We start from the raw sequence: 25425 nt of genomic DNA on the forward strand, positions 1-25425 counted from the left end.
ACAAGGAGTACAACAAACATAGTGTAAACACACTGAAAATGTGAAAGAAAGAAATGGAAAAAGAATAAAATAAAAGTATTTTGGAGTTTGCTTAGCAACTGGACAACATTTTTTGTCCAAATTATTCAAGTTTAAAAGTGTAGTCAGATATGTGAAACAAGTTCTGAATAAAATGTCGGAGCTCGTCATGCAGTATCAGTTTGGAGTCGCGGACAAGGAGCCGCAACGAGGAGGAGAGAAGGCGGCGACATCAGCAGGACGAGGAAGTAAAATTCAGCAAGATGCAGGAAATTCAAATCGAGATAGAAATAATCCCGTACTGGTGGTTGGGCACGACTGCTCCGTGAATGGATCAGAGGTAGGCAGTTGGTCAGAAATGAAATGTTATGAAGGGAGGGAAGAAGAGAATGAGGGGGAGATATGGAGACGGATGGATGGAAGTCGAGGCAAGCCAGAAAAAGAGAATAAAAGAGCAAGAGATGATAATGATGAGAAATCTGAAAGTGAGGGAGAAGGGCAGGAGCAAGCTGACGAGAACAAACCTGAGAAATGCATTGTAATAATAAGGTTTAATGAAATGTGCGAGTGAAGGGTAGCTTGGGAATGCACTGCCAAAGAGGGTATTCCTGGGATTTATGAGTTACCCTGTGAGAGTGTATGTGCCAAAGCCACTAAGGCGCTTCAACTGTCAAAAGTTCGAACACATAGCCAGAAACTGTCGAGAGCAAAGGAGATGTGCTAGATGTGGGGGTGATCATGAGTATGGAAAATGTGGGGCAGGAGTGAAGCCAAAATGCTGCAACTGTAGGGGTGACCATAATGTGGCATACACTGGATGTGAAATGATGAGGCAGGAGAATAAAATCCAGAAAATAAAAGTGGAAAAAGGGGTTAAGTATGCTGAAGCTGCAAGAGGACAGAACAATGACACCAATGAGCAAGGAGCAATGGGGAACCAGGTGATACAGCAGAGAGAAAATGAAAGGGTGTATGTGGACAAAAAGGCATTGGTAACATTCATTGCAGGAGTAATTAACTGTACGGCTGAAGTCAAATCAAAAAATTATAAAAATCCAGCTGGTCATCAAAGCAGCAGTAAATCATCTTGGATTAGTGGGACTGACATGGGAAGAACCTCACTAATCAGTCAAGTCAGGAAACATCATGGGTTGGTTAATAATAATTCATTAATAAATAATGGTTGTAAAACCAGATATGTGTGCAGGAAACCTGGCTGAGACCAACCTTAGATTTTGTGGTGATTGGACATACGGGTATAAGGAAAGACAGAGATCATGGGGGAGGAGGAGGATGTGCCACATTCATTAAGCAAGATATTCCATATAGGGTACTGGAAAAAGGGGGTGGTCAGGAATACATAGTGGTGGCAGTGTGGGAAAGGGAGGGGGGGAGGAAGTGGTTATCATGAACTACTATAATCCATGTAAAAGGTTGGAGTTGGAGAGCTTACTGAGAATACGAGGGCAAAACAGGCAGAAAATAGTATGGTATGGAGACTTCAATGCTCACAGTATAATGTGTCAGCGTTGGATTTAACGTTAGTATCTAGTTCCTTGGCGGGAGTGAGTAAATGGGAAGTTAGGACAGACACAACAGTAGGTAGTGATCATATTGAGAAATCTGGCCTGACTAGGTGACCGGTATTGACCTTTGAATATGAATGTGTTATTCTGCACCCCAAATCCGCACGTACGATCAAGTCGACAAGGATGAACGCACACATGGAGATTAGAGTGGCCAATAGTAGATTGGTATTTGCTGGAGCAAGAGAGGAGAGGTAAAGGCAGAGTGGATTTGTTAGGGGCATTTAGACATCACATAAGTAAAGAGTATAGTGATTTCACAATAGTATACACTGATGGGGCAAAGGATCCTGAGACAGGAGTCACAGGCTATGGAGTAGCAGTGCCAGATAAAAGAATAGAAACCAAATTCACTGTACATGCACCTGGCAAACACAGAGAATGTTATACAGAATGTAAAGGCAAAACGGTAACAGTTCGCCTACAGTTCTATATATACTGCATTATTGTATTCATAATTATGCTCTTAAACGTACAAGTTATTCAAAAAGTTACTTAAGTAAATGTAATGAAGTAAATGTAAATCGTTATTACCCACCTCTGACAGCACTTACTCATTTCTCAGTATGTGTTATATGATTGCTTTCTAATGTGACGTGGAAACACTCCTGCATTCTTTTCTGCATTGATTTCCTAATCCTCGTTATAAAATCACTGAAACAGGGATTTTGAATTATGACTTTATTTATAGATCAAAGCGGTGGAAAATCACATTGCAACAACGATAACAACGATAACAACAACAATAAAAGTGGCAAGGTAAAGCATCTACCCTCATCAATTGTTGACAACTAGAAACATTATGGAAACATCAGGTTTATTCTGCCCTCGCTATATGTCAGATACAGCTAGACAGATAACAAACAATAATGAACTCTGAAGTCTCTTTGAGGATTGAGGTTTTTTGTTTCACAGTTCTTCCATTCATACTTTTTTTGTAAGACTGTAAACAAACAACAGAAATATAACATTACAAAATGTAACGTCTTTTGTGTCTTTTTACTACAATAAAACATAAAGTTTCACACATTTACATTCATATAAATCACAGATAAATCAAGTCTATGGCGTAGCGCCACTGCCCCCTACTGGGCAAATTGTATATTACGCCGGCAAAACACAAAAAAGCGTTTACCGCGAGTTTAGCTCGTAAAAAACGATACAGTCAGAAACGTAATGACCTGTGTAACATACAGTAAACAATTAACTTGCAGAATAACCATAATGCAGTGATGTAAACTTACAAAGATTTAACCAGCGCTGTATTGCAGGAGACTCAAGTGCGTAATTTTCTTGTTGCTCGAGCTGGTCCGTCTTTCAAATGGGTCCGACTGGGAACTAAACTCAAAACGCCAGAGGGCGGAACAAGGTTACTTTTTTTTAAAATCTGCGCCGTTCTGTTTCCGCAGCCTCTTCACTTGGGCCACAGGACTGCACAGTAAAAAAAAACATTTCTCTCGGTGCTGCGTCTGCCAGCTGACCCGTAGCAGACCTGCGCCCACTTCCTCTGAACTGATGCGCGTTCATACATTTTATTTCCTCCGTTTTCCCGTGATATCAATATCAATTTATTTAATCTCATTACTGCAGTAGTGGCTTCTACACACAGTTACTATTGGTTCTCCACAGTAAAACAAACCTCCACAGACAACGACATACGGTTAAATATATTTATTTTCATTTAAGTAAATGAGATGGCAACTAAACAAGATTAACATGTAACAGAAAGACGGTGAGTCTGTAATGACTAATGTAATGAGTTTATGAATGAAATATGGGCGGATGGTGAAATTGCAGGTAGGGTGAAAGCAGTTAAATATTAAGAGAAAAGTTTGATGCTAACAGAGCCCTGACCAAATTTCTCCTGAACTTAAAGAATCTTCTTTCGTTGGAAACCGCTCACACGGTTTCTTAAACAGCCTGTAACGTATTTGTTGCAAGAATACGGTTCCTCACGTGTGTGAGTTCTCATGTGGACTGTTAAGTTACTGTGTTGTTTGAAAGTCTTCCCACATGTGTTGCAAGAATACGGCGTCTCACCTCTGTGGACCATCATGTGACGGGTTAAGTGAGTACCAAGCCCAAAAGCCATCCCACAAATATCACAGGTAAAAGGCTTCTCACCTGTGTGGATTCTCATGTGGGCTGTTAAGTGAGTACTTGTGCGGAAAGTCTTCCCACATGTTTGGCAAGAATACGGTGTCTCGCCCGTGTGGATCCTCATGTGAACTGTTAAGGATTCACTACGGCTGAAAGCTTTCCCACATTTGTTGCAAGTATACGGCTTCTCACCTGTGTGGATTCTCGCGTGAACTGTTAAGTTACTGTTTTTATTAAAAGTCTTCCCACATGTTTGGCAAGAATACGGTGTCTCACCTGTGTGGGTTCTCATGTGGGCTGTCAAGTGAGTACTTGTACTGAAAGTCTTCCCACATGTTTGGCAAGAATACGGTTTCTCACCTGTGTGGGTTCTCATGTGGACTGTTAAGTCAGCACTTCGAGCGAAAGCTTTCCCACATGTTTTGCAAGTATATGGCTTCTCACCTGTGTGGGTTCTCATGTGGACTGTTAAGTCAGCACTTCGAGTGAAAGTCTTCCCACATGTTTGGCAAGTATACCGCTTCTCACCTGTGTGAGTTCTCATGTGAACTGGTAAAGATTCACTTCGGCTGAAAGCTTTCCCACATGTTTTGCAAGTATATGGTTTCTCACCTGTGTGAATTCTCATGTGAACTGGTAAGGATGAACTTCGGCTGAAAGTCTTCCCACATGTTTTGCAAGAATAAGGCTTCTCACCTGTGTGGGTTCTTAGGTGTACATTCAATAGGGACTTAAAATTAAAAGCCTTTCCACATGTGTCACATTTGAAAGACTTTTTACCTGGGTGAGTGTTATGGTGAATGTCTGATGAGGTAGAGTTTTTTGCATTATCACTGTGTCTTTTGCTTCCGTGATGTCTTTTCTTTTGTTTTGGCTCTCCATCTCCAGCTGATCCTGAATCTCCATGTTTTCCTCCTTTCTGATCTTGGCTCTCAGCTACATGAGAGTTGTTAGAGAGGAGCTGGTGGTCACTTTTTGGTTCTGATTCACTGTGGTCACTTTCCTCATAAGTTGGAGTCAACATGACGGTATCCGGCTCAACCTTCAGTACAAGCTGCTCTCCCTCCCGACTGGTGCAGAGTTCCTCCTGTTCCTCTTTAATCTCTGGAGGCTCTGGGTCCTCTTGGTCCAGACTGGAGTTCCTCTCCTGGTTACAGACCTGCTGGTCAGCGAGAACCTCCTCCTCCTTACAGACATGTTGCTGTGGGAGCTCTGGAGGGACAGAGAACAAAAGGCAGAGATTATTTATTCAACCAATCAATCTTTATTTGTAGTAACTTGTATTATGTAAACCTGAGCACATTTCAATTCATCCTCAAATATGCATGTTCTTCTTCAGGAACAGCAACTGAACAGCATGCTCAGAGGTGAGTGCACTTCTCTGAGTGGTGATAAGCACCGGTATGAGTCTCCTGCATCCCTCTTGTTTGTAGTATGTAGGAGTGTGTTTCCCGCTCGTTATCAATAAAATAGGCAGTCCTTGCTTCACGTAGGACTCTGTCGCCGTGAAGTCCATCCATCGCAGGTCAGCACAATTCTCCCTGCAGACTGGAGCGATCCTCCACCTTTCCTCTCGTCTCATCATAAAGAACTGGAAAAGCTTCTTCTGTGAAATATTTTCTGCTCTGTATTTCATACCTTGGTTCCAGTGTTTGTACCATTTGGCAAAAAACATCATTTTCCTTGTTATTAATGTTTTGAATGTAAAATCTAGGACACACCTCGTTAAATGGATTTTAGTGCTCCTTATATTTGTCATGAATGTTTTGGATGTAAAATCTACGTTTTTCACAATAGTTTCCAGCTCATTTGACCCACTGACTCAAAATCAATGCCGACATGTCTTCATAATAGGTTCAATGAGACACACCTCTTTCTGTTGAGTTTTAGTGCTCCTAATATTGTTCTGAACGTTTTGTGTGTAAAATCAGCATTTTTTGAGTGGAGTTTGGCTGCGGTCTTCTATAGAACGGAGCCCAGCCGTGCAGCGGGCACTCAGAACCTCCGGAGTCCCGGAGTGGAATGAACCAACACGAGGGAAACACTCGTCTGTTCGCTCCATGTAGTGAAACGTGGCTGCGATGCATATCTCCCCCTCTATGGCCACTCCAGGGCTCTGAACATTAGTGTTGTTAAAATAATAAACTTGTCCTCACCTGTCCTGTGTAACTTTACTTGGGGTTTCCAGCAGATATCCAGCAGGACGCGCTGCCGATCGATCTCTTCCTCGTACTGGACGATAGTTGTTTTAAACACTCGGAATATTTCTTCAGCAGCAGCAGTTAGTCGCTCGTTGACAAACTCTCTCAAACTCTCAACTGAACTCATTGTTCTTTAATGACTAATTCAATAATGAGCTGCGCTGTGACTCAGTACCGTCTTCCACTTCGTTCATTACACACAGGCAGCTAATGCTGCTAGCTGCTACTGTTTACTTCCGCTGGGTGTCACGCTGTTAAGCTCCGACAGGGGAAGTGCGGAGGCTTTTAATTCCGCTTCAGACTGAACACATTTTATTCAGAACCTGTTTAAAACATATCTGACTACACTTTTAAACTTCAATAAATAATTTGACCAAAAAAATGTTGTCCAGTTGCTAAGCAAACTCCCCAAAACTTTTATTTATATTAATTTAATTAACTATATTTAACACCATTTTTATACTATTTTTACACAGTGTGTTTACACGATGTTTGTTGTACTCCTTGAATTAAGGTGTAGATCTACTCTGCTTAATTCCACAAAAAAATGTGCCACTCTTTTCTAAACTGCTACTTTGAACTAATAGCTTACTTTTTGGTTACTTACATGGAAGCTACTGGAAAAACTACAAAGATTTAACATACAAATATTTATAGAAAAGCATGACACGAGGAGCGATACTAAGTGGGACACATGAGAGCGATTAGCTCGACTTTTTAATTATCATTTTCACAAATATGGGCAAATCAGCATGAAGATATTGACACAGAAACATATTGTGACATCTTCTCAAAGTGAAATTGTACACATTCAGCCTTTAGCTCATCATTTCTCCTGTGTATATTGAGCCTCTGAGGATTTTTCAAGATGAATGACACACTAGAACTGAATCACCTCCAACATATTTCGCAAAATTGTGGCTTCTCACCTGTGTGAGTTCTCATGTGACGAGTTAAGTAAGAACCCAACCCAAAAGCCTTCCCACAATTTTCACAGGTAAAAGGCTTCTCACCTGTGTGGAATCTCTTTTGTTGATTTAATGCAGTCTTGAAATCCATCCCACATGTTTGGCAAGAAAAAGGCATTTCAAAAAGGAATTAAAACTTGATCAAAACGTCTAAACACACTTGATTATTGAAGAACTAATCACTTACATATTTCTTTTAGTTCTAGCCTAATACTTATTAAACAGGGCATATCAGAGACATTTACTGGTAATAGAAAGATGAGGTATTTAAACAATAGATCTCCTGAAAGTCTGTCCCAATCGTACCAGGACTCATCATCAGGAGATGCTGCTGTTCCTGCAAACACAGGACATTTACACAGAAAACTTTATCTCAGACAAACTTCATCGCAGAGAAACGCGGGAAAAATCACCTTTATGAACTTTTTTTCCTGTTTACTAATTTGTTAAAATTAAGGGGATGAGATTCTAGCTTAATGGTTATTTAAAACTTGGTTGAAACCTGGATAAGTGCAGAAACCTCCACAGATAAGAGAAAAGCGTGGTCGTAAACTACTGAGTGTCAAGTTGGGGCCCAGAGTACTTTTACTCTGGAGCATGTGTGTGTTAATTAGATCAGGAGAGAACACAGAACATCAGCCGTCGTTAGTCTCATTTACAATTGCAAAGACTTTCCTTTATAACACATGATTGTGACAGTTCTCTGTTCCTCTTGATGCCTGGAGAGTGGATTGATTTGATGAGGAACCTCGATTGACCAGAAAAGAAAGGAATGTGGCTGTCTCCGAGGGAAGGAGGACAGACGATGTTAGATAGTTGTAAATAACCATAGGGAGTCTCCTGGGAAACATCTATCTGACGGCTTTATTGTAAAGAAAACAACGTCCTCCTTGCCAAGCGAGGAGGAGAGAGACTGCAAGGCAAAGTCAGCTCCTATCTGTAAAGGAATGTTTGCCTTCCACTTAGAACAAGGCCTCAATTAATAGCAGAGACGAGGGACATGTGTTCCTACACCGTACTCTTTCCTATTTCCAGACATTCTCTTAATCATACTTCTCCCTCCTCCACCTTTCCTGCTCGCACTCATTTCACACTCCGTCTCCAAATCCTCATCCTCCGACAGTCTACTACAACTTCCCATTCTGATCCAGTCACAACTCAGATTAGGCCAAAACAACACCCAAATCACCTGCTCTCCACCTTCCGGGTCCCCTCACTTGCGGAGGCTTTTAGTTCCGCTTCAGACTGAACACATTTTATTCAGAACCTGTTCAAAAATATATCTGACTACATTTTTAAACCTGGATAAATATTAGGACAAAAAATGTTGTCCAGTTGCTAAGCAAACTCCCAAATACTTTTATTTTATTCTTTATCTTTTTCCATTTCGTAAATTTATCTATATTAATTTAATTAACTATATTTAACACCATCTTTATACTGTTTTTACACAGTGTGTTTACACGATGTTTGTTGTACTCCTTGTATTAAGGTGTAGATCTACTCTGCTTAATTCCACAAAGAAATGTGCCACTCTTTTCTAAACTGCTACTTTGAACTAACAGCTTACTTTTTGGTTACTTACATGGAAGCTACTGGAAAATCTACAAGTATTTAACATATAAATGTTTGTAGAAAAGCATGACACGAGGAACGATAATAAGTGGGACACATGAGACTGATTAACTGGACTTTTTAATCATCATTTTCACAAATATGGGCAAATCAGCATGAAGATATTGACACAGAAACATATTGTGACATCGTCTCAATGGGAAATTGTACACATTCAGCTTTCAGCTCATCATTTCTCCTGTGTATATTGAGCCTCTGAGGATTTTTCAAGTATATAATTTCAAGTTAAAGTTCTGGAATTATGCATGAAACACTAGAACTGAATCACCTCCAACATATTTCGCAAATACAAAGCTACTCGCCTGTACGTGTCCTCAAATGTCTCTTCAAAGCGACTGATCAGAGAAACTTTTCCCCCAGGTCTGGCAAAATTATGGTTTCTCACCTGTGTGGGTTCTCATGTGGACTGTTAAGTCACCACTTCGGGTGAAAGTCTTCCCACATGTTTTGCAAGTATACGGCTTGTCACCTGTGTGGGTTCTCATGTGGACTGTTAAGTCACCACTTCGGGTGAAAGTCTTCCCACATGTTTTGCAAGTATACGGCTTGTCACCTGTGTGGGTTCTCATGTGAACGGTTAAGTGAACACTTTGGCTGAAAGCTTTCCCACATGTTTTGCAAGTATATGGTTTCTCACCTGTGTGGGTTCTCATGTGGACTGTTAAGTAAGTACTTCGGCTGAAAGCTTTCCCACATGTTTTGCAAGTATATGGTTTCTCACCTGTGTGGGTTCTCATGTGGACTGTTAAGGCTTCCCTTTGGCGGAAAGTATTCCCACATGTTTTGCAAGAGTACGGCTTCTCACCTGTGTGGGTTCGCATGTGAGCTCTCAATCTTTCATTTTGGCTGAAAGTCTTCCCACACACTTGGCAAGAATAAGGCTTCTCACCTGTGTGGGTTCTTGAGTGGACTGTTAATTCAGCACTTCGAGCGAAGGCTTTCCCACATACTTGGCAAGAATAAGGCTTGTCACCTGTGTGGGTTCTCATGTGAACGGTTAAGTTACTGTTTTGATTGAAAGTCTTCCCACATGTTTGGCAAGAATATGGCATCTCACTTGTGTGGGTTCTCATGTGGACTGTTAAGTTACTGTTTTGATTGAAAGTCTTCCCACATGTTTGGCAAGAATATGGCATCTCACTTGTGTGGGTTCTCATGTGGACTGTTAAGTTAGTACTTCGGCTGAAAGCTTTCCCACATGTTTTGCAAGTATAAGGCTTCTCACCTGTGTGGATTCTCATGTGACGAGTTAAGTGAGTACTGTGGCTGAAAGCTTTCCCACATATTTTGCAAGTATACGGCTTCTCACCTGTGTGGATTCTCATGTGCAGATTCAATTCACCACAAGTCTTGAAAGTCTTCCCACATGTTTGGCAAGAATACGGCTTCTCACCTGTGTGGGTTCTCATGTGGACTATTAAGTTAGCACGACACCTAAAGGCTTTCCCACATATTTTGCAAGTATACGGCTTCTCACCTGTGTGGATTCTCATGTGCACATTCAATTCACCACAAGTCTTGAAAGTCTTCCCGCATGTTTGGCAAGAATACGGCTTCTCACCTGTGTGGGTTCTTAGGTGTGCATTCAATCGGGACTTAAACTTAAAAGCCTTTCCACATGTGTCACATTTGAAAGACGTTTTACCTGGGTGAGTGTTATGGCGAATGTCTGATGAGGTAGAGTTTTTTGCATTATCACTGTGACTTTTGCTTTCGTGATGTCTTTTCTTTTCTTTTGGCTCTCCATCTCCAGCTGATCCTGAATCTCCATGTTTTCCTCCTTTCTGATCTTGGCTCTCAGCTACATGAGAGTTGTTAGAGAGGAGCTGGTGGTCACTTTTTGGTTCTGCTTCACTGTGGTCACTTTCCTCATAAATTGGAGTCAACATGACGGTATCCGTCTCAACCTTCAGTACAAGCTGCTCTCCCTCCCGACTGATGCAGAGTTCCTCCTGTTCCTCTTTAATCTCTGGAGGCTCTGGGTCCTCTTGGTCCAGACTGGAGTTCCTCTCCTGGTTACAAACCTGCTGGTCAGTGAGAACCTCCTCCTCCTTACAGACATGTTGCTGTGGGAGCTCTGGAGGGACAGAGAACAAAAGGCAGAGATTATTTAATCAACCTTTATTTGTAGTAACTTGTATTATGTAAACCTGAGCACATTTCAATTCATCCTCAAATATGCATGTTCTTCTTCAGGAACAGCAACTGAACAGCAACTGAACAGCATGCTCAGAGGTGAGTGCACTTTTCTGAGTGGTGATTAGCACCAGTATGAGTCTCCTGCATCCCTCTTGTTTGTAGTATGTAGGAGTGCGTTTCCCACTCGTTATCAATAAAATGGGCAGTCCTTGCTTCACGTGTGGCCCGTGAAGTCCATCCATCGCAGGTGAGCACAATTCTCTCTGCAGACTGGAGCGATCCTCCACCTTTCCTGTCGTCTCATCATAAAGAGCTGGAAAAGCTTCTTCTGTGAAATATTTTCTGCTCTGTACTTCATACCTTGGTTCCAGTGTTTGTAGCATTTGGCAAAAACCATCATTTTCTTTGCCATGAATGTTTTGAATGTTAAATCTAAATTTGTTGTCAATAACTTCCAGGTCATCTGACCAATTGACTCCAAACCAATGCCAAATTGTATTAATACACTGGGTGATTAGGACACACCTCGTTATATGGATTTTAGTGCTACTTATATTAATGTTTTGACTGTAAAATCTACATTTTTCCCAATAGTTTCCAGCTCATCTGACCCACTGACTCAAAATCAATGCCGACATGTCTTCATAATAGGTTCAATGAGACACACCTCTTTCTGTTTAGTTTTAGTGCTCCTCGTATTTTTCTGAACGTTTTGTGTGTAAAATCAGCATTTTTTGAGTGGAGTTTGGCTGCGGTCTTCTATAGAACGGAGCCCAGCCGTGCAGCGGGCACTCAGAACCTCCGGAGTCCCGGAGTGGAATGAACCAACACGAGGGAAACACTCGTCTGTTCGCTCCGTGTAGTGAAACGTGGCTGCGATGCATATCTCCCCCTCTATGGCCACTCCAGGGCTCTGAACATTAGTGTTGTTAAAATAATAAACTTGTCCTCACCTGTCCTGTGTAACTTTACTTGGGGTTTCCAGCAGATATCCAGCAGGACGCGCTGCCGATCGATCTCTTCCTCGTACTGGACGATAGTTGTTTTAAACACTCGGAATATTTCTTCAGCAGCAGCAGTTAGTCGCTCGTTGACAAACTCTCTCCAACTCTCAACTGAACTCATTGTTCTTTAATTACTAATTCAATAATGAGCTGCGCTGTGACTCAGTACCGTCTTCCACTTCGTTCATTACACACAGGCAGCTAATGCTGCTAGCTGCTACTGTTTACTTCCGCTGGGTGTCACGCTTTTAAGCTCCGACGGGGGAAGTGCGGAGGCTTTTATTTCCGCTTCAGACTGAACACATTTTATTCAGAACCTGTTTAAAACATATCTGACTACACTTTTAAACTTCAATAAATAATTTGACCAAAAAATGTTGTCCAGTTGCTAAGCAAACTCCCCAAAACTTTTATTTATATTAATTTAATTAACTATATTTAACACCATTTTTATACTGTTTTTACACAGTGTGTTTACACTATGTTTGTTGTACTCCTTGAATTAAGGTGTAGATCTACTCTGCTTAATTCCACAAAGAAATATGCCACTCTTTTTTAAACTGCTACTTTGAACTAACAGCTTACTTTTTGGTTACTTACATGGAAGCTACTGGAAAAACTACAAGTATTTAACATATAGATGTTTGTAGAAAAGCATGACACGAGGAGCGATACTAAGTTGGAAACATGAGAGCGATTAGCTCGACTTTTTAATTATCATTTTCACAAATATGGGCAAATCAGCATGAAGATATTGACACAGAAACATATTGTGACATCTTCTCAATGGGAAATTGTACACATTCAGCCTTTGGCTCATCATTTCTCCTGTGTATATTGAGCCTCTGAGGATTTTTCAAGTATGAATGACACACTAGAACTGAATCACCTCCAACATATTTCGCAAAATTGTGGCTTCTCACCTGTGTGAGTTCTCATGTGACAAGTTAAGTAAGAACGCAACCCAAAAGCCTTCCCACAATTTTCACAGGTAAAAGGCTTCTCACCTGTGTGGATTCTCTTTTGTTGATTTAATGCAGTCTTGAAATCCATCCCACATGTTTGGCAAGAAAAAGGCATTTCAAAAAGGAATTAAAACTTGATCAAAACGTCTAAACACACTTGATTATTGAAGAACTAATCAATTACATATTTCTTTTAGTTCTAGCCTAATACTTATTAAACGGGGCATATCAGAGACATTTACTGGTAATAGAAAGATGAGGTATTTAAACAATAGATCTCCTGAAAGTCTGTCCCAATCGTACCAGGACTCACCATCAGAAGGTGCTGTGGTTCCTCCAAACACAGGACATTTACACAGAAAACTTTATCTCAGACAAACTTCATCGCAGAGAAACGTGGGAAAAATCAGTTTTATGAACTTCTTTTCCTGTTTACTAATTTGTTAAGATTAAGAGGATGAGATTCCAGCTTAATGGTTATTTAAAACTTGGTTGAAACCTGGATAAGTGCAGAAACCTCCACAGATAAGAGAAAAGCGTGGTCGTAAACTACTGAGTGTCAAGGTGGGGCCCAGAGTACTTTTACTCTGGAGCATGTGTGTGTTAATTAGATCAGGAGAGAACACAGAACATCAGCCGCCGTTGGTCTCATTTACAATTGCAAAGACTTTCCTTTATAACACATGATTGTGACAGTTCTCTGTTCCTCTTGATGCCTGGAGAGTGGATTGATTTGATGAGGAACCTCGATTGACCAGAAAAGAAAGGAATGTGGCTGTCTCCGAGGGAAGGAGGACAGACAATGTTAGATAGTTGTAAATAACCGTAGGGAGTCTCCTGGGAAACGTCTATCTGACGGCTTTATTGTAAAGAAAACAACGTCCTCCTTGCCAAGCGAGGAGGAGAGAGACTGCAAGGCAAAGTCAGCTCCTATCTGTAAAGCAATGTTTGCCTTCCACTTAGAACAAGGCCTCAATTAATAGCAGAGACGAGGACATGTGTTCCTACACCGTACTCTTTCCTATTTCCAGACATTCTTTTAATCGTACTTCTCCCTCCTCCACCTTTCCTGCTCGCACTCATTTCACACTCCGTCTCCAAATCCTCATCCTCCGACAGTCTACTACAACTTCCCATTCTGATCCAGTCACAACTCAGATTAGGCCAAAACAACACCCAAATCACCTGCTCTCCACCTTCCGGGTCCCCTCACTTGCGGAGGCTTTTAGTTCCGCTTCAGACTGAACACATTTTATTCAGAACCTGTTCAAAAATATATCTGACTACATTTTTAAACCTGGATAAATATTAGGACAAAAAATGTTGTCCAGTTGCTAAGCAAACTCCCAAATACTTTTATTTTATTCTTTATCTTTTTCCATTTCGTAAATTTATCTATATTAATTTAATTAACTATATTTAACACCATTTTTATACTGTTTTACAGTGTGTTCACACTTTGTTTGTTGTACTCCTTGTATTAAGGTGTAGATCTACTCTGCTTAATTCCACAAAGAAATGTGCCACTCTTTTCTAAACTGCTACTTTGAACTAACAGCTTACTTTTTGGTTACTTACATGGAAGCTACTGGAAAATCTACAAGTATTTAACATATAGATGTTTGTAGAAAAGCATGACACGAGGAGCGATAATAAGTGGGACACATGAGACTGATTAACTTGACTTTTTAATCATCATTTTCACAAATATGGGCAAATCAGCATGAAGATATTGACACAGAAACATATTGTGACATCTTCTCAATGGGAAATTGTACACATTCAGCTTTCAGCTCATCATTTCTCCTGTGTATATTGAGCCTCTGAGGATTTTTCAAGTATATAATTTCAAGTTAAAGTTCTGGAATTATGCATGAAACACTAGAACTGAATCACCTCCAACATATTTCGCAAATACAAAGCTACTCGCCTGTACGTGTCCTCAAATGTCTCTTCAAAGCAGACTGATCAGAGAAACTTTTCCCCCAGGTCTTTCAAAATTATGGCTTCTCAAATGTGTGGATTCTCATGTGACGAGTTAAGTGAGCAGAACACCTGAAAGCTTTCCCACATGTTTTGCAAGTATACGGCTTCTCACCTGTGTGGGTTCTCATGTGAATTCCTAAGGATTCATTTTTGCTGAAAGTCTTCCCACATGTTTGGCAAGTATATGGTTTCTCACCTGTGTGGGTTCTCATGTGGACTGTTAAGTGAGCAGAACACCTGAAAGCTTTCCCACATGTTTTGCAAGTATACGGCTTCTCACCAGTGTGGATTCTCATGTGCCGATTCAATTCATCACGAGTCTTGAAAGTCTTGCCACATGTTTTGCAAGAATAAGGCTTCTCACCTGTGTGGGTTCTCATGTGGACTGTTAAGTAAGTACTTTGGCTGAAAGCTTTCCCACATGTTTTGCAAGTATACGGCTTCTCACCTGTGTGGATTCTCATGTGGACTGTTAAGTCACCACTTCGAGTAAAAGCTTTCCCACATGTTTTGCAAGTATACGGCTTCTCACCAGTGTGGATTCTCATGTGCACATTCAATTCACTATGAGTCTTGAAAGTCTTCCCACATGTTTTGCAAGAATAAGGCTTCTCACCTGTGTGGGTTCTGACGTGTCTATTCAATTCACTATGAGTCTTGAAAGTCTTCCCACATGTTTTGCAAGAATAAGGCTTCTCACCTGTGTGGGTTCTGACGTGTCTATTCAATAGGGACTTAAACTTAAAAGCCTTTCCACATGTGTCACATTTGAAAGACGTTTTACCTGGGTGAGTGTTATGGTGAATGTCTGATGAGGTAGAGTTTTTTGCATCATCACTGGGACTTTTGCTTCCGTGATGTCTTTTCTTTTGTTTTGGCTCTCCATCTCCAGCTGATCCTGAATCTCCATGTTTTCCTCCTTTCTGATCTTGGCTCTCAGCTACATGAGAGTTGTTAGAGAGGAGCTGGTGGTCACTTTTTGGTTCTGCTTCACTGTGGTCACTTTCCTCATAAGTTGGAGTCAACATGACGGTATCTGTCTCAACCTTCAGTACAAGCTGCTCTCCCTCCCGACTGGTGCAGAGTTCCTCCTGTTCCTCTTTAATCTCACATGTTTGGCAAGAATAAGGCTTCTCACCTCTGTGGGTTCTCATGTGGACTTTTAAGTGATCAGAACGCCTGAAAGCTTTCCCACATATTTTGCAAGTATACGGCTTCTCACCTGTGTGGGTTCTCATGTGGACTGTTAAGGCTTCCCTTTGGCGGAAAGTATTCCCACATGTTTTGCAAGAGTACGGCTTCTCACCTGTGTGGGTTCGCATGTGAGCTCTCAATCTTTCATTTTGGCTGAAAGTCTTCCCACATACTTGGCAAGAATAAGGCTTCTCACCTGTGTGGGTTCTCATGTGGACTATTAAGTTTGCACGCCACCTGAAAGCTTTCCCACATATTTTGCAAGTATACGGCTTCTCACCTTTGTGGGTTCTCATGTGCACATTCAATTCACCATGAGTCTTGAAAGTCTTCCCACATGTTTGGCAAGAATACGGCTTCTCACCTGTGTGGGTTCTCATGTGGGCTGCTAAGTTTTCATTTTGGCTGAAAGTCTTCCCACATACTTGGCAAGAATAAGGCTTCTCACCTGTGTGCGTTCTCATGTGGACTGTTAAGGATTCACTTCGGCTGAAAGTCTTCCCACATGTGTTGCAAGTATAAGGCTTCTCACCAGTGTGGATTCTCATGTGAATTTTAAAGTTACCATTTCGGTTGAAAGACTTCCCACAAATTTCACAGTTAAAAGGCTTCTCACCTGTGTGGATTCTCATGTGGACTGTTAAGTGAACACTTTGGCTGAAAGCTTTCCCACATGTTTTGCAAGAATGCGGCTTCTCACCTGTGTGGGTTCTTAGGTGTGCATTCAATCGGGACTTAAACTTAAAAGCCTTTCCACATGTGTCACATTTGAAAGACGTTTTACCTGGGTGAGTGTTATGGCAAATGTCTGATGAGGTAGAGTTTTTTGCATTATCACTGTGACTTTTGCTTCCGTGATGTCTTTTCTTTTGTTTTGGCTCTCCATCTCCAGCTGATCCTGAATCTCCATGTTTTCCTCCTTTCTGATCTTGGCTCTCAGCTACATGAGAGTTGTTAGAGAGGAGCTGGTGGTCACTTTTTGGTTCTGATTCACTGTGGTCACTTTCTTCATAAGTTGCAGTCAACATGACGGTATCCGTCTCAACCTTCAGTACAAGCTGCTCTCCCTCCCGACTGGTGCAGAGTTCCTCTTTAATCTCTGGAGGCTCTGGGTCCTCTTGGTCCAGGCTGGAGTTCCTCTCCTGGTTACAAACCTGCTGGTCAGTGAGAACCTCCTCCTCCTTACAGACATGTTGCTGTGGGAGCTCTGGAGGGACAGAGAACAAAAGGCAGAGATTATTTAATCAACCAATCAACCTTTATTTGTAGTAACTTGTATTATGTAAACCTGAGCACATTTCAATTCATCCTCAAATATGCATGTTCTTCTTCAGGAACAGCAACTGAACAGCAACTGAACAGCATGCTCAGAGGTGAGTGCACTTCTCTGAGTGGTGATTAGCACCGGTATGAGTCTCGTCCCTCTTGTTTGTAGTATGTAGGAGTGCGTTTCCCTCTCGTTATCAATAAAATGGGCAGTCCTTGCTTCACGTAGGACTCTGTGGCCCGTGAAGTCCATCCATCGCAGGTGAGCACAATTCTCTCTGCAGACTGGAGCGATCCTCCACCTTTCCTCTCGTCTCATCATAAAGAGCTGGAATAGCTTCTTCTGTGAAATATTTTCTGCTCTGTATTTCATACCTTGGTTCCGGTGTTTGTAGCATTTGGCAAAAAACATCATTTTCCTTGTTATGAATGTTTTGAATGCAAAATGTACATTTTTCCCAATAGTTTCCAGCTCATCTGACCCACTGACTCAAAACCAATGCCAACATGTCTTCATAATAGGTTCAATGAGACACACCTCTTTCTGTTGAGTTTCAGTGCTCCTCATATTGTTCTGAACGTTTTGTGTGTAAAATCAGCATTTTTTGAGTGGAGTTTGGCTGCGGTCTTCTACAGAACGGAGCCCAGCCGTGTATGAAGGTAGATTTGTGTCTTTATTATTCAATCAAAAAAAAGGTTGCTTCAATCAAAAAATATATTTTCGATCAAAAAAACCCATTTCAATCAAAGAAAAAAAGTGTTTGAATGCAAAAATATAGTTGAGACTCAAAAAAATGCATTTGAACACTGTTTTTCTTTGCTTGAAAATGTTTTCTTTGATAGAAGTGAAGGTTATTTGTTTGAAGCAACTTTTTTGATTGAAGTATTGTTGTTTAGTGTTTGGGCCATATTATGGGTTGGACATTTGTGTCTTTATAATTCAATCAAAAAAGAAGTTGCTTCAAACAAACAAAAAATATTTTCAATAAAAAAAAATCACTTCAATCAAAAAATAAACCTTTTCAATCATAGAAAAAATGTTTTTGAATGCAAAAAAATATTTGAGACTCAAAAAATTGCACTTGAACACTTTTTTTTGGATTGAAAATGTTTTCTTTGATTGAAGTAATCTTTTTTGTGTTTGGACCATGTTGTGGGTAGGACATTTGTGTCTTAATTATTCAATCCCAAAAAAGTTGCTTCAATCAAAAAAATATATATTTTCAATGAAAGAAAAAACTGTTTAAATGAAAAAAAAATCATTTCAAGTGTTGTTTTTTTTATTGAACTTTTTTTTCGATTTGAAGTGAAAAAAGTTTTGAAATCGTTTTTTTTTGTTTAAATCATTTTGACACAAACGTACCGCAGTGGGCGGGTGCTTCCCCATTGGTCAGACATGTTTGAGTGACAAGTGTCTACACCAACGACGTCTTTCTGACAAGCAAGTCATGGTCTCCAGCAGCCAGGAAGCAGTGGTGGAGTTGTTGTATATATGTCTATGGCATGGATCTATAATAGATCCATGTCTATGGTGGTTAGTAGATAAAACCATAGACATATATACAGAGACACCTCACTGAGCGGGTTGTTCCGCTGCTGCGATACGTCGACGTCGCCGCCATATTGGAGGAGGCAGATCTGCCCCGTGAACTAATACAAGTGAATGGAGTGAACTTTACAAAGCTCCTTCTACAAAGTGCTGTAAGTTAATGTCTCTCATTTACACACGTACGAATATATTCAGGAAACAGACAGGAACCAGAAACAACGCCTGTAACGTCCTCTGATGATTATAAACGTTAACTACTCCTCATATGTTCAGTAAACAGGTGGGCACCAAACCACCGGATGTACTTTTATAATGTTTTTATCAGAGGTGTCAAGTAACGAAGTACAAATACTTCGTTACCTTACTTAAGTAGAAATTTTGGGTATCTATACTTTACTGGAGTAATTATTTTTCAGCCAACTTTTTACTTCTACTCCTTACATTTTCACGCAATTATCTGTACTTTCTACTCCTTACATTTTAAAAATAGCCTCGTTACTCGTGAAATTTCGCTGCACCTCTGATGCGCCTCCGGAGAGGCACAGTATTGGCGAGCCGAACCAGTGTGAACGGATAAGCCGGCGGCGCGGAGCGGGGGCGTGTCGGTCTGGTGTTCACTGTCTGATAACTGTACAGATCCTTCACTCAACAAAATATAGATAAATGTCCCACAAAGCAACGTTACATGACCATACAACAGTAACGTAGTAACTGGTTGTGTCTTTGGCAACTTATATGAGGAAAAAAATACCGCAGTTATTCGTGGAGAAGTGTCTGTCCGACCGACTCTTCGTCACATTTCTGCCAGAAAAACAGCGTCTGTCCCCAGCAAAAAACTTTAACTTGCCAACTGTTTGTTGCGGTGAAGACTTCAGTGAACTTTCCCCCATAAACAGCCTCCCTCCCCGCAAGTGATAGAGTCAGACAGCATCCTGTTTACTGATGGCGATTATGTAATTAAGAGAAAAACGTAACTTTGTCATTTTCCAGGATGTTTGGTGGGTCAGGATCCCAATCACAGCACATTATAACAGCATCCATATGATTATAAACAGTCAGTTGATACATGTTTAGATTAACAGGAGGACACCGGGGAAAACATGTTGAAAAAAACACACGTCATCATCATGACGTGTACCGTCACGCCTCTTTTGGAGCCGCGGCGCCGACTCTCTGTGTGAATTACACTCTTTTACACTCTTTTTTGTATGTACTTTAAAAAAAACTGTTTTCTAATGTAACATTAACTTGATATTGGTATTAAAAAATGTTTTAATACATAATCCACATCTTATTATAAATTAGGTTGTTATGGTATCAATCTGAAAGGTAAAACCATCGAATTTTACTCAATGGCCTTTGTGCCCTGTCATGTGGCCTTGGTGCCCCTAAAATGATGAAATTCCAACCCTGTCCAACACCCTATTGGTTTGTACGCGATCCATCACCCCATAACATTATAGTCATTATGGCCTTTAGAAAAATGTTTTTTTGGGGAGGTGGGGTAGTGCACTATAGGCCCCTGTGGCGCGGCCTAAGCTTTTGTCCTTAATGGCATTTTTTTCCCTTACATTACTTTTACTTTTATACTTTAAGTAGTTTTGAAACCAGTACTTTTACACTTTTACTTGAGTAAAAAGCTTGAGTTGATACTTCAACTTCTACAGAAGTATTTTTAAACCCTTGTATCTATACTTCTACCTGAGTAATGAATGTGAATACTTTCGACACCTCTGGTTTTTATGAGTGTTTACAGCTGCCAACGTATGTAACGCTGCTACTGTCATGATACGTGACGGTAACGCAAGCAATTTCCCGTCGGGGATTAATGAAGTATTTCTGATTCTGATTAATATATTATGCAGTCAGTTGTCCATATTTAAGTTGACAGTATGGTAGACAGACATCACATTTACATGTCAGGATCTGGTTATTATAGACACAGATTCAATATTTAACCGTCATGTATCATCACATCGTCATCGTCTCTGCTATTAATTGAGGCCTTGTTCTAAGTGGAAGGCAAACATTGCTTTACAGATAGGAGCTGACTTTGCCTTGCAGTCTCTCTCCTCCTCGCTTGGCAAGGAGGACGTTGTTTTCTTTACAATAAAGCCGTCAGATAGACGTTTGCCAGGAGACTCCCTACGGTTATTTACAACTATCTAACATCGTCTGTCCTCCTTCCCTCGGAGACAGCCACATTCCTTTCTTTTCTGGTCAATCGAGGTTCCTCATCAAATCAGTCCACTCTCCAGGCATCAAGAGGAACAGAGAACTGTCACAATCATGTGTTATAAAGGAAAGTCTTTGCAATTGTAAATGAGACTAACGACGGCTGATGTTCTGTGTTCTCTCCTGATCTAATTAACACACACATGCTCCAGAGTAAAAGTACTCTGGGCCCCACCTTGACACTCAGTGGTTTACGACCATGCTTTACTCTTATCTGTGGGGGTTTCTGCACTTATCCAGGTTTCAACCAAGTTTTAAATAACCATTAAACTAGAATCTCATCCCCTTAATTTTAACAAATTAGTAAAAAGGAAAAGAAGTTCATGAAACTGATTTTTCCCACGTTTCTCTGCGATGCAGTTTTTCTGAGATAAAGTTTTCTGTGTGTAAATGTCCTGTGTTTGGAGGAACCACAGCACCTTCTGATGGTGAGTCCTGGTACGATTGGGACAGACTTTCAGGAGATCTATTGTTTAAATACCTCATCTTTCTATTACCAGTTAATGTCTCTGATATGCCCCGTTTAATAAGTATTAGGCTAGAACTAAAAGAAATATGTAAGTGATTAGTTCTTCAATAATCAAGTGTGTTTAGACGTTTTGATCAAGTTTTAATTCCTTTTTGAAATGCCTTTTTCTTGCCAAACATGTGGGATGGATTTCAAGACTGCATTAAATCGACAAATGAGATTCCACACAGGTGAGAAGCCTTTTACCTGTGAAAATTGTGGGAAGGCTCCTCGTGTTTTTCTGAACGTTTTGTGTGTAAAATCAGCATTTTTTGAGTGGAGTTTGGCTGCGGTCTTCTATAGAACGGAGCCCAGCCGTGCAGCGGGCACTCAGAACCTCCGGAGTCCCGGAGTGGAATGAACCAACACGAGGGAAACACTCGTCTGTTCGCTCCGTGTAGTGAAACGTGGCTGCGATGCATATCTCCCCCTCTATGGCCACTCCAGGGCTCTGAACATTAGTGTTGTTAAAATAGTAAACTTGTCCTCACCTGTCCTGTGTAACTTTACTTGGGGTTTCCAGCAGATATCCAGCAGGACGCGCTGCCGATCGATCTCTTCCTCGTACTGGACGATAGTTGTTTTAAACACTCGGAATATTTCTTCAGCAGCAGCAGTTAGTCGCTCGTTGACAAACTCTCTCAAACTCTCAACTGAACTCATTGTTCTTTAATTACTAATTCAATAATGAGCAGCGCTGTGACTCAGTACCGTCTTCCACTTCGTTCATTACACACAGGCAGCTAATGCTGCTAGCTGCTACTGTTTACTTCCGCTGGGTGTCACGCTGTTAAGCTCCGACGGGGGAAGTGCGGAGGCTTTTAATTCCGCTTCAGACTGAACACATTTTATTCAGAACCTGTTTAAAACATATCTGACTACTCTTTTAAACCTGAATAAATAATTTGGACAAAAAATGTCCAGTTGCTAAGCAAACTCCCAAATACTTTTATACATTTATTTATATTAATTTAATTAACTATATTTAACACCATTCTTATACTGTTTTTACACAGTGTGTTTACACTATGTTTGTTGTACTCCTTGAATTAAGGTGTAGATCTACTCTGCTTAATCCCACAAAGAAATGTGCCACTCTTTTCTAAACTGCTACTTTGAACTAACAGCTTCCTGTTTGGTTACTTACATGGAAGCTACTGGAAAAACTACAAGTATTTAACATATAGATGTTTATAGAAAAGCAAGACACGAGGAGCGATAATAAGTGGGACACATGAGACTGATTAACTCGACTTTTTAATCATCATTTTCACAAATATGGGCAAATCAGCATGAAGATATTGACACATAAACATACTGTGACATCTTCTCAAGGGGAAATTGTACACATTCAGCGTTCAGCTCATCATTTCTCCTGTGTATATTGAGCCTCTGAGGATTTTTCAAGTATATAATTTCAAGTTAAAGTTCTGGAATTATGCATGAAACACTAGAACTGAATCACATCCAACATATTTTGCAAATACAAAGCTACTCGCCTGTACGTGTCCTCAAATGTCTCTTCAAAGCGACTGATCAGAGAAACTTTTCCCCCCCAAGTCTGGCAAAATTATGGCTTCTCAAATGTGTGGATTCTCATGTGACGAGTTAAGTTAACACTTTGGCTGAAAGCTTTCCCACATGTTTTGCAAGTATACGGCTTCTCACCTGTGTGGGTTCTCATGTGAACTCCTAAGGATTCATTTTTGCTGAAAGTCTTCCCACATGTTTGGCAAGTATATGGTTTCTCACCTGTGTGGGTTCTCATGTGGACTGTTAAGTGAGTACTTCGGCTGAAAGCTTTCCCACATATTTTGCAAGTATACGGCTTCTCACCTGTGTGGATTCTCATGTGGACTGTTAAGTGAGTACTGTGGCTGAAAGCTTTCCCACATATTTTGCAAGTATATGGCTTCTCACCTGTGTGGATTCTCATGTGGACTGTTAAGTGAGTACTGTGGCTGAAAGCTTTCCCACATATTTTGCAAGTATACGGCTTCTCACCTGTGTGGATTCTCATGTGCAGATTCAATTCACCACAAGTCTTGAAAGTCTTCCCACATGTTTGGCAAGAATACGGCTTCTCACCTGTGTGGGTTCTCATGTGGACTATTAAGTTAGCACGACACCTAAAGGCTTTCCCACATATTTTGCAAGTATACGGCTTCTCACCTGTGTGGATTCTCATGTGCACATTCAATTCACCACAAGTCTTGAAAGTCTTCCCGCATGTTTGGCAAGAATACGGCTTCTCACCTGTGTGGGTTCTCATGTGGGCTGCTAAGTTTTCATTTTGGCTGAAAGTCTTCCCACATACTTGGCAAGAATAAGGCTTCTCACCTGTGTGCGTTCTCATGTGGACTGTTAAGGATTCACTTCGGCTGAAAGTCTTCCCACATGTGTTGCAAGTATAAGGCTTCTCACCAGTGTGGATTCTCATGTGAATTTTAAAGTTACCATTTCGGTTGAAAGACTTCCCACAAATTTCACAGTTAAAAGGCTTCTCACCTGTGTGGATTCTCATGTGGACTGTTAAGTGAACACTTTGGCTGAAAGCTTTCCCACATGTTTTGCAAGAATAAGGCTTCTCACCTGTGTGGGTTCTTAGGTGTGCATTCAATCGGGACTTAAACTTAAAAGCCTTTCCACATGTGTCACATTTGAAAGACGTTTTACCTGGGTGAGTGTTATGGCAAATGTCTGATGAGGTAGAGTTTTTTGCATTATCACTGTGACTTTTGCTTCCGTGATGTCTTTTCTTTTCTTTTGGCTCTCCATCTCCAGCTGATCCTGAATCTCCATGTTTTCCTCCTTTCTGATCTTGGCTCTCAGCTACATGAGAGTTGTTAGAGAGGAGCTGGTGGTCACTTTTTGGTTCTGATTCACTGTGGTCACTTTCCTCATAAGTTGCAGTCAACTTGACGGTATCCGTCTCAACCTTCAGTACAAGCTGCTCTCCCTCCCGACTGGTGCAGAGTTCCTCCTGTTCCTCTTTAATCTCTGGAGGCTCTGGGTCCTCTTGGTCCAGACTGGAGTTCCTCTCCTGGTTACAAACCTGCTGGTCAGTGAGAACCTCCTCCTCCTTACAGACATGTTGCTGTGGGAGCTCTGGAGGGACAGAGAACAAAAGGCAGAGATTATTTAATCAACCAATCAACCTTTATTTGTAGTAACTTGTATTATGTAAACCTGAGCACATTTCAATTCATCCTCAAATATGCATGTTCTTCTTCAGGAACAGCAACTGAACAGCAACTGAACAGCATGCTCAGAGGTGAGTGCACTTCTCTGAGTGGTGATTAGCACCGGTATGAGTCTCGTCCCTCTTGTTTGTATTATGTAGGAGTGCGTTTCCCTCTCGTTATCAATAAAATGGGCAGTCCTTGCTTCACGTAGGACTCTGTGGCCCGTGAAGTCCATCCATCGCAGGTGAGCACAATTCTCTCTGCAGACTGGAGCGATCCTCCACCTTTCCTCTCGTCTCATCATAAAGAGCTGGAATAGCTTCTTCTGTGAAATATTTTCTGCTCTGTATTTCATACCTTGGTTCCGGTGTTTGTAGCATTTGGCAAAAAACATCATTTTCCTTGTTATGAATGTTTTGAATGCAAAATGTACATTTTTCCCAATAGTTTCCAGCTCATCTGACCCACTGACTCAAAACCAATGCCAACATGTCTTCATAATAGGTTCAATGAGACACACCTCTTTCTGTTGAGTTTCAGTGCTCCTCATATTGTTCTGAACGTTTTGTGTGTAAAATCAGCATTTTTTGAGTGGAGTTTGGCTGCGGTCTTCTACAGAACGGAGCCCAGCCGTGTATGAAGGTAGATTTGTGTCTTTATTATTCAATCAAAAAAAAGGTTGCTTCAATCAAAAAATATATTTTCGATCAAAAAAACCCATTTCAATCAAAGAAAAAAAGTGTTTGAATGCAAAAATATAGTTGAGACTCAAAAAAATGCATTTGAACACTGTTTTTCTTTGCTTGAAAATGTTTTCTTTGATAGAAGTGAAGGTTTTTTGTTTGAAGCAACTTTTTTGATTGAAGTATTGTTGTTTAGTGTTTGG

General features: G+C 40.8%; 2 protein-coding genes across 8 annotated transcripts in view; both read right to left on the reverse strand.

Moving 5' to 3' along the window:
* Nucleotides 1–3260: 3260 nt before the first annotated feature.
* On the reverse strand, nt 3261–17001 carry LOC141010326 (uncharacterized). Of its 7 annotated transcripts, XM_073483212.1 has the most exons (4): nt 14652–17001; nt 9650–9922; nt 9096–9145; nt 3261–4434 (listed from the first exon to the last, which is right to left on the reverse strand). In XM_073483212.1, exons 1-4 carry the CDS (start codon nt 16822–16824, stop codon nt 3475–3477), a joined length of 3456 nt encoding a protein of 1151 aa, XP_073339313.1. In that variant the 5' UTR covers nt 16825–17001; the 3' UTR covers nt 3261–3474. The 7 variants fall into 7 exon arrangements, with proteins under 7 accessions (XP_073339313.1, XP_073339310.1, XP_073339312.1 ...); XM_073483209.1 differs by having other exon boundaries at nt 3261–4484; nt 8894–10585; nt 15387–17001; XM_073483211.1 differs by lacking the exon at nt 9650–9922 and having other exon boundaries at nt 3261–4400; nt 8978–9229; nt 14799–17001.
* A 5597-nt stretch (nt 17002–22598) lies between these two features.
* Nucleotides 22599–25425, reverse strand: part of LOC141010205 (uncharacterized) — a 39236-nt gene continuing 36409 nt past the window's right edge. Inside the window, exon 8 of the mRNA XM_073483080.1 lies at nt 22599–24462. Coding sequence (XP_073339181.1) covers nt 22925–24462 — 1538 coding nt within the window. The 3' untranslated portion in view covers nt 22599–22924. The remainder of the gene's footprint in view (nt 24463–25425) is intronic.

Source organism: Pagrus major, chromosome 16 (assembly GCF_040436345.1).
Source record: "Pagrus major chromosome 16, Pma_NU_1.0".
In the NCBI taxonomy this organism is placed as follows: domain Eukaryota; kingdom Metazoa; phylum Chordata; class Actinopteri; order Spariformes; family Sparidae; genus Pagrus; species Pagrus major.

Bases quoted from the DNA above. Each gene is read 5' to 3' on its own strand.
- LOC141010326 (XM_073483209.1), bottom strand. From the start codon at position 16,824: ATGTTGACTGCAACTTATGAAGAAAGTGACCACAGTGAATCAGAACCA. The intron at 10,586-15,386 runs GTAAAACGTCTT...CTGTCCCTCCAG, and splicing joins TCACCATAACACTCACCCAG to AGCTCCCACAGCAACATGTC. The intron at 4,485-8,893 runs GTGAGAAACCAT...ACACTCACCCAG, and splicing joins CCACATGAGAACCCACACAG to GTAAAAAGTCTTTCAAATGT.